At 41.9% G+C, this 9,725-nt stretch overlaps 2 protein-coding genes across 3 annotated transcripts in view; both read left to right on the top strand.

Annotated features, from left to right (window-relative positions):
* The window catches only part of LOC118333548 (probable carboxypeptidase X1), a 30,384-nt gene that overhangs the window by 12,291 nt on the left and 8,368 nt on the right, over nt 1-9,725 (top strand). The window lies entirely within an intron of this gene.
* On the top strand, nt 4,289-8,810 carry LOC118333547. The gene is made up of 3 exons (XM_035669247.1): nt 4,289-4,865; nt 5,514-5,746; nt 6,707-8,810. The coding sequence occupies exons 1-3, from the start codon at nt 4,602-4,604 to the stop codon at nt 8,613-8,615; spliced, it is 2,406 nt and encodes an 801-aa protein (XP_035525140.1). The 5' UTR covers nt 4,289-4,601; the 3' UTR covers nt 8,616-8,810.

The following is a 9,725-nucleotide window of genomic DNA, read 5'->3' as shown; positions in this document are numbered from 1 at the left end:
TCCTCTCTGCCCTTCCTCTTCCTCTTCCTCCTCGGAGTCCTTGCACACTCTGTAGACTCTCTGGTGAACTGACAGAGGACCGACATGAGGACGTGTCCATCCGCTCTGTAGTCGCTCACTCTCCAGCGGTTTGTGAGCTCTGTGCTTTCAGAGTGGTACACAGGGGAGATGACCCTGGTCACACTCCTGCCGTCAACCTCCACGTGTCGGACGCGGTTTCTACGGTCCCCCCTCAGGGCTCCCAGCTCCGTCTTCTCAGGGAGAACTGGAGTCAGTATGGTTCGAGGAGCGGAGCTGGAGTCTGGAGCGGGCACCATCATGCCTGATGGTCCTTCCATTAGAGGAGACGGCGTGGTGTTCTCTCTCTGCTCCTGCTCCACGTGGGCGAAGGGCGTGTCCGTCTGGCGTGTGCGGAAGGATCCCCTGAACGGAATCAGAGGGAAGTCTTTAGAGCCTGTGATGAGGTTGTGGTACAGGCTCAGGATGGAGTCCCTCATGGAGTCCATGTTTGAGCCGCTGAGTGGACGATTCCTCAGGTTGGTCACTATCAGCTGGAGGACCCGTCCTGGTCGAGGCAGAGCAACTGAATGGACAATCAAGAAAAGGAGAACATTAGTCACATGAGTCAGGATGACATGACTGGACTCATTAAAGCCCAGATGACCAAGTCAGAATAGCTGCTCATTGATGACTTTAAAGCACTGTTCATATCATTACACACAGGAAGACTCACAGTAGGACTTTTACTGTGAAAAACCTTTTATTATTCACATTGTTCAATAATGAGACTTTAGGACACCACATTAGGGCTGCACAAGTAATCTAAATATTATCCAAATCACAATATGGCTGAGTCCATGAAAACTGCAGGAGCTGCAATTATTTGACGAATGTGTGAAAAACAGCATCATGAAAAAACATGTTTTTGGTACAGACCCCCAAAATTCAGTCATCATGACACTGAAAGTGAAGATTTCTGCACACTTAGATCTATACAATAAAGCACTTAATATATTATACATATATGATCCTACTTTACAGAGAAAATGTCATTTGTGTCACAAAAGTTATTATTCTCAATCGCAATATCTGTTAATAATAGAAATATGATGTTTTTATATTGTGCAGCCCTTCACAACTTTAAACTGAATCCAATCCAACTTGTGTTTATGAACATTTTGTTGACATTCAAAACGTTCTGAAGTTGTGCTGTTTGATTTTGACTCTTGGTACAAGAGACATGTGATCCTTCAGTCTGTCTCTCTTATAATAACATGTAGAGTGTTTGATTTCTATCATTTCAAATAGGATGAAGAGATAAAAACTTGCAGTGAGACTTAATAACTGATTTATTAGCTGCATTTCATTCAGCTCAGCAGTTTTAAAAGCACAATATGGGCACACTATGGCAGTAATAAGGGAACTGAAGGTCTCATTTATTACATTCACACTCAGAACTGAAACAACAGTCCCCATAATAACTGTGAATACCGCCCGTCAGTCTCCCACATACAAACAGCAGGCCCAGTCTGACCACACTGACGTCACAGTTCTCGGGCTCGTTCCAATATCTGACATCGTCTCCATGGCGCGTGCAACATACACAACTTTGAGCGTTTTTTAAAAAATGTCCCGGTCGCCATCTTTGTCCTATACTTTCAATGAAACATCTAAACCTACTGTAGTAGAGCCACACAATACAACTATGAACCTGAATGTGACTAACCTAATATGACCTCTTTAAACTCGACGACCCTGAGGCCCCTAAAAATATATTTTTCCTCATTTTTTTAAAATTAATAATTGACTTTTTTCACCTGCCAGGTGCTCGCTCAATAAAATATATAATCAATAATCATTTTATACCAAGATAACGAGTTTAATACAGGTGTGATATTTTACTGCCCCTTCTGGGGAATACTGTCAACCAACAACATGGAATAACTAATATGAATATGAACAGATGTTGTATTTATTGATGTAGTTAATACTCTCATATGAGTCTCTGTAGAATATTGATAGGAGCAAACATGTCTGTCTGAGTTTACCATAGCGCTCATCCAGCAAACGGAGGATGCCTATAGTCAGCAGGTATTTCTCACGCCTCAACCCAGAGGAGGCCATTGTTTCCTCACTGCAACAGCTGCTCTCTCACTCCCAGATGTTAGCAGGATAACACAGATGTTGTCTGAACTCTGACTTTTCACTTTTCAACAGATCAGCACTTGGATCCCGCAGGTGGACAGTTTGAGAGTTGAGCTCCTGCCTGTCTGTCTGTCTGTCTGTCTGTCTGTCTGTCAGCGCTCAGGTGCGCAATTAGAATTAAGGCTTCAGCTTTTATAGGAGCTGAATACGTCAGTCCTCATCACCATGACTACCAGCGACACCTTACTGATGGGCTCTAATTGGGGAAATAATAATGTATTATTTATTTATAATAAAAGGTGTTACTCATGTTAACTCAAATCCTGATTATATTGAGACTGTTGCAGTGATTAGCTGTCTAATAAATCAAGTGAAAAATAATTGGCAACTATTTTTCATCATGTTTCATCGTTCCAGTCATTTATAAAGTCCAAATACCAAAACCACTTGATGCTCTCAGTGTCAGTTTACTGCCTCAGTATCCTGATGCGACTGCCTGTCTTCACCCCGGATAAAGGTTTAAAGGAGCTGCTGGACACAACGGGCCGCAGCAAGATAATGGCGCAGAGAATAACAACAAATAGCACATTTCTTTACCTTTTATATTCCAAAAACAACACAAAAATAGCCTCTATGGGACAGAGTGAAGCTGCAGGTCATCTGAACCTCCACAGGCGCATTTACGCAGATTTTACGCAGATTTTGACGCTGCGTGCACACACCCATCCTGTAAATACTGCGCCGGTTTGGTATCTTGGTGAGGAGAGGTGCAGTTGATTGTAAGCGGTTTAAGAAAACTTTAAAGATACTGTAAGCCTGGGTATTCTTAGCGTTAACTATAAAGCTGATAGGTACGTGGGTAAAGCAAAAGCACGGGGACAACTTCATCTTGGTTACTCGATCCACTTTAATGTCCGTTCCAACAGTAGGACAACTGAACACTCTCTTTACTATATCACTCCGCCAATCTTCAATCAACCATTATAACATTCCAGGTAACATGCACCTTATGTAGTTCCTCATCTACAGTGCAGAACAGAATACAAATATGCTTATATATGGAATTACCCTTAATTCATTTATGCAAATTCAATAAACATAGTAAAGTCATTCACTAAATAAATCTCCTCTTGTAATATGAACAGTATCTCCGCATTTCGTTGTTTTTTTTTTTTAAATAAGATCATTATTTAAAATCTATTTATTTTCTCTAAAGACCTAATGCAAGCTATATTCACCGAACATTCATAATACAGACAGAGCATTGTATAAAAAATTACTTAAAATAGTATCAGTAAAAGTCGTCTCTGATGTTCACAGGAAATAATCTGCTCAGAATTCACCCAAATCACTGTGTTTACACAAACTTCCTGCAGTTCTTGTGTTCACTGTTTGGGTTCATTGTACAGTTCATCATGTTTTCTCTACCGTTACTGTTATGCATTGAATATAATATGAAATAGCCATAAAAATGTCCCTTAATGGGGTTGTCAGTTTACTGTACAGTGATAGAAAAGAGGTCTCTTAAGGAAAGGGTTGGAACCACTGCAGTAGAGGCTGGCGACCCCAGTCCAGCTGCGCACCGCACTCAGTGCCAGTCAGTGCGTCTCATGCAGGTCGACAGCTCAACGCGCTGTTCTTAATACGTGGAATCCCAGCTGAAATCACACAAACCCCTTTCAATCATGTTTTGTTCACTTTTATTTACCAACTGGCATGTGATCACACCGAAAACACCGTTTGATATTCCGGTTATGGCATCACTGTGCAGTGAGGCAGAATGAAGATGAATGAGTGTCGTATAAGACAGTTATCAGCCTCAACTGAAGGCCTGTCCTTTAACTCTGCTGACTCTACAGCCAGCTGAAGGCAGCGGCTATCTGTCCCACCTGCACTCTCTAACCGGAGCCATGTTGGGCACTTTGGGGCCACACTTACGCACAGAAGACAGGATGGACATGTATCTGATAACATGTCTATCGCTGAAATAATGGATGATTGTATTGGAACATAATGTTAATTGTTCATTCATTTGTTTGCTCTTTGCTGTTTACATCATTTTTTTTTCTTTTTGTATACTTTATCTATATTTTGCTATAGTTTGTACAGACCAAACTCGCAATTATGAGCGTTTTGTTGAAAAATAAATCGTTATGATGGGACACAGGATAAAAATATCATGGTTTAGGTTAAAATAATCACTTCTTTTAAAGTTATGGAAATGTGATGATTTGAGTTTAAATGTGCGGCCTACTCATCTAAACCTGGGGGGCTTCGTCGTCATGGTTACAGTAGTGAAGATGCGGTTATGGTTACGGAACGATCTTTGTGATTCTTTAAAAAAAAAACTAAACAACGTTTACGGTCACAACAGCAGTATCCCGAGGTGAAGTCTGATATTTGGTTGGCCTAACTGTCCAACACCAGCATCTACCCTGGCGGACTTTGAGGATACAATGTTTAAGATGATGGAGTGCCGCGGAGACAGTAAGACAAGTGCGACTCGGAGCACCAACACCGACTCGGTGCATTCAGCAAGACCCTGCAATGAGGGCCGGGCAGCGGCTCTGCGATATGTGGCAAAGACCGTCCTGAGCGAGAGCGAGAGGGAGAGGGAGGGGGAGGAAGAGGAAGATCTCTGCTCCGACATCCTCTCCTCCTTCATCAACACCCTGGAGGACCGGCAGTGGGAGAGCATACGGGAGAGGATGAGACAACCCGTAAGTGACCTGCTGCCTCTGCACCAACACACCTTTTATCTTTACTGGTTTCTGCTAGTTTATAGCTTCAGTTGCATTTGGTTATTGTTTAACAGAAGAGAATTTAAACCAAAATGTCCAAATTGCGGACATTCTTTTTCTCTTTGATTGGATTTGAACAGCTTTCTTGAACAGAAATACAGCAAAATATATGCTGGGAAACATCCTCCCAGTCATATGAAGTTAATGAGATTGTAAACATCTTTTAAAACTGCCTTAACCATCTCATAATCTCATAATACACAGCCCCTACTGTAACATAAACTCAGTCATCCATTTTCAAATTTAATTTTCCTTAATTTGCAATATTAGGGAGACTGGTTTCTCTAATGAATCCTAAATTCATGTGCTAAAAGCTGTCAGGTTTCACTTTGTTTTACGGTCCGATTCAGTTGTTTCAACGCCTAAAGAATTCAACTTAATTTAACATGAAAAGTTTGTTCTCAAAGATGTCAGGTTGTGATAGTGAATTCAAAGCAAAACAGCCCCAGACTCCAGTGAAAGTCACTGAATAACTTATATCTGTTCTTTGTAATGTTAGTAGACATTTACAGTGTGTTCAGTACAGTCAACATCAAACAGCTTTTCTGTGATTTCTCCTTTTTCCAGCTGACACAGACTCACCTGGCCCGGGTGTCCACGAGGATCATCAGGGTGGTGTCTGAGCTCGTTTTCCAACTGCTGGTCCCGGCTCTGATGGACCGCCTCCAGGCCGAAGACGACTTTTCTGTGGCTTCCAGAGGCTCCAGCAAATCCTGCAAGTTGCGTGGCAGTCATAGCGAGGAGGAGACTCAGAGCACAGACAGCAGGCCCACCTCTCACTCAGATGCACCTCTTAACAGGTCAGTGTAGGGGCACCGTTAGCCTTCTGGGGGGGTTCTCTGTGTTTTTTTTGCTCTCAGGGGGTCCCTCCACATGGAAACCAGCTAGGGTAAACCAAAAACAACCTTTACATGTGGGGGGCCAGGAAAGGATGCTGTTAGGGTCAGTGATCTTCATAATGATAAATATGGACACAAAAATCACTAGAAAACGTGAAGGTACTCTCGTTGAAACAATTAATTAATAGTGTTATTGTCACAGCATGGTCAAGTTAGACCCAAAAAGCATCAAGAGTTTGTCAGGGAGTCAAAATAAAGCCTAGTGTGTCTACTAATACTTGAAAACTTACTGATGTTTAACTTAATCACTTTGTAAAAAGAAAATTCTATGCACTATATTTTAAATCCAGATATTCTTCAGATAGTTGAAAACTAATTTATTAATAAGCTCAAATTCATAATGGTAATGATGATGAAATTATTAATATAGAAGTGAATTTAAACACGAATACAAATGGAGAAACCTATCCATCCAATGCTGAAACTGAAATTAAAATGCTGATTGAATTAGGGGAAATTTATTTATTTGTTTATTGCCATTTAGCTGCAGCTCTCCAATTTGAGAATTCACTATTCACTATTATTATTAACTTATTTTTGCATATTTTGTAATCTCGATCATATAAAATTAGCAATTTAAAGATGTCTCTTTGGGAACATTCAAAGGATTTAACTATTTCCTGGTGCAGGATTATGTTGTACAATTAATAAAATAATCAAAAGATTAATCAATAATGAAATAAATTACTAATTGCAGGCATAGAAAAGAGTTTATGGTTGCATATTTTTGTTTTGATTGAGGCTGTGACTCTGGCTCTGTAAAAAAGTACTTGTTAGCAAATGTGTGATTTATCAGGAAATTGCCATTTAAACTAATCAAAAACTGTTTGTTTGGTTGGTTGGTTGGTTGGTTGTTTGCAGATCCTCCCCTGTGATGGTGAAACCCTTCATTGAAGATCCTCTCCAGAAGTCTTCTGGAGTCAATGAGGAAAGTCTGGCCAAGTCGTTGGGCAGATCTATCTCCCAGTCCTCTGCCAGGAGCATGCCGGGAGAAGTAGTACAGCAAGTGAACCAGAGCCCAACTGGGCTCGGTGCCTGCACCCCTCCTCTTGAGAACCATGCTGAGGTCTGTGCAGATCAGGCCCAGGAACAGGTGGCAGAGGTCACGTCTGTCACCGGGAAGGCCTTGAGCTCTGTGGATGGAGGCCTCGCAGAGGTAGAATCATGGCAGCACGTCGAACAGTTTTTGGAACCGGCAACAGAGGAGGTGATCTCAGCTATCATTAAAAGCATGGACGTCTGTCAAGAGAAGACAGAAGCAGGCGCAGAGACAGAAAACACTGCAACGAAAATCCTGAAACACCTGGCCATCAAAATGAGATCTTCAGAATTTACAGAGGAAGACACAGAAAACAGATCTCTGGACCAGTTTGATATGGAAAGTTTGGAAGACTTTGAAAAGGACTTCTTTTGCAACTTCACACACCTTCACGAGAAACTTCAGTGCTCCATCAGCAAAGTGAGAGCAGCCTTTAAAAATAGAGAAAGATTTGAAAAAACACTGAAGACAAACCTTGAAGTCAGAGAGGGATCACCTCTTCAGGGCGTGACGATAACTTATCCAATGACCGTGTGCACTCAGGATGTTGTGAAAGACCTATCATGCAGGAGGTTTCGTCATACCAGCCTGAAGGAACTGAAGGAATTCCTTATGAGGTCAATGCACACGTTTTTCTCACAGAACTTCGGGGCAATGGCCCCTTCGCTTGAAGTCTGCATGGCTTCTGTGGACTCTGTGGCCTCAGAGATGCTAGACGTTGTGGTGAACAGTGTAAATCAACTGTGCCACCCGCAGACAATGGACTCTACCCTTCCATGGCAACAGTCTGAAAACACCACAGTGTCTGAGGAGCAAGTAGCCTCTACAGCAACAGTGCTAAAACTCCATTTGCAGGAGAAACTGCAGAATTTTTTCAACTTCCAAAAAGAGGCTTCAGAAAAACTGAAAGAGGGCGAAATAGAAAAAGAAATGACTGTGCTGTCCAACAAGAGTGACATAGAAGATGAGGACACCCAGAGGGGCGGTGTTATGCACAGTACCCACAATGCAGCGACTGGTTCACGTGAATCCGTGGTCAAGAGCATGACGAATGTGGTGAGGTCTTTCCTGGATGAAACTGAGCAGTCGTTGAAACAACAGGGCAGCGTGCAGGGCGGTGATGGGTCGCTGTCCGGGCTAGAAGAGCTGATCAGGCAGGACCAGCTGCTCAGCTTCTCTAAGTTGCTGACTGACAAGATCACTACCTTGTTTTACGAAAAGGAACAGAGTCTTAGGGAGTCGCTGGAACCCAGCAGAAGGACTTCCTCCGATTCCGAACTCGGCAAGGAGACAAGATGTCCTAGTGGTTTGATCCAGCCCTGTGAGGAGGTGTATGTATTTGTTGAGGAAACTGTCAAACGCCTGCTGGCATCAGTCGTCTTCCCTCCTCCATCCTGGGGAATGGGTCACATGATCCAAGTCCAAAGCGACCCTTCATCTGCTGCTAACTGGGAAAAGTCGGTCGAGGAGTATGAGGGCGCCATTGGTGTCTACAGTCAGCTGATTTCAGACAAGGTGAAGGGAAGGGTCAGCAGGATGTCTGCCTCCTCCAGGCTCCAGCAGGAAGCTGGAGGGCGATTGTCTGTGGACGCCCAGGGAAAGGACACCCAGGACGACGAAGATGAAGTGCTTGATGGAGTCACCAAGCCAAAAGAAAACAACATCAGTGGTTTCTTCCAGAACATCAGGAAGAAATGGAGGTCACTGACAGGGAGTCCAGCTGTCAACTGAGGACAACAGACGAGTCAGATTTCACTCATGGCCATAACCCTAACCTCCCTCCACACTCATCTAACAACCATTCCACTCTAACCCTTACCCAAAACCTTACCCTACCTGACCTTGACCACTACACCCGATTTACTTCCATCTGACCCTGTGAAATTGCACCTTCTGTCATAAATAAAAATACATTATTCAGTGGCAGCTCTGACTACGTGTTTCTGTCTAAAGCTGGCAGAGGTGGTGGTTCAGCAGAAAGCAGAGTTTCAGAAACCACATAATCAAAAAGTAGATAGCTTATTTGAAAATGTATTTGGTAAATGTAATGAGTAAAGCAGAAACCAGGAGGAGGTGGAAAGAATTACTCACATGATTACTGGTTTTTCCACTGAAGACAGGAATGTATTGACTTATGGGTAAGCAAAGTCAGGCCCGCAAGTTGTCAAATTAATACAAACCAGTTCTTGCTGATAAAGCTGCTGTAAGTCATCTTTTAGTGTTAGTTTAGGAGATAAAACTACTGATAAGTTGATCAACAGAACATTTAAACATCTATTGACTCCACATCCCTTTGTACTTTTCTCTTTCCTTTCATTGAATATTTTGTTTGCTTTTTGAAGACGATACCCTGGAAAGATGTGTTCTGACATTTTAGAGACTAAAAGATGAAACCATTAATAGAAAAAAAAGATACATAAGAATCCGATAAATCAAACTTATTCAAAACTTTTCTCTCCAAAATGTAAATGGCTTCTTATTAACTCATTAACCAATCTATTTTCCGTCTTATATTTCATGTCCTCTAATGTCCCCTAAATTATAGTATCAAATGACATAGTCCACAATTAACAACTACATACCAGCAAGTTATTAGAAACATTTCTACAAAATCAGTAGGAAACTAAGAGTTCCATAAAATTAAACTTTGCAAAGAGACCTTATTTTGGTAAACTTTCTTTGAATCTTTTATTTAATGGTAGAAACAGTTCATCAGTTCTCCTGCAGAAGACTCTTAATGTCAGTATATGGAAGAAAGAGAGAAAGAAAGGCAAAGTCATTACAGTGAAATTTACCCACACACTGTTACCATCATTTCAAAAAAGGCCTGTAAAGGAAAGT

Source organism: Morone saxatilis, unplaced genomic scaffold (assembly GCF_004916995.1).
Source record: "Morone saxatilis isolate NCDOM2014 unplaced genomic scaffold, NCSU_SB_2.0 Contig22, whole genome shotgun sequence".
In the NCBI taxonomy this organism is placed as follows: Eukaryota; Metazoa; Chordata; class Actinopteri; family Moronidae; genus Morone; species Morone saxatilis.
Note: the sequence above shows the minus strand (reverse complement) of the source record. Positions and strands in the feature narration are given on the sequence as shown.

Coding starts and splice junctions, on each gene's coding strand:
- LOC118333547 (XM_035669247.1), top strand. CDS start 4,602: ATGTTTAAGATGATGGAGTGCCGCGGAGACAGTAAGACAAGTGCGACT. Junction 4,866..5,513: donor GGGAGAGGATGAGACAACCC/GTAAGTGACCTG, acceptor TCCTTTTTCCAG/CTGACACAGACTCACCTGGC. Junction 5,747..6,706: donor TCAGATGCACCTCTTAACAG/GTCAGTGTAGGG, acceptor GGTTGTTTGCAG/ATCCTCCCCTGTGATGGTGA.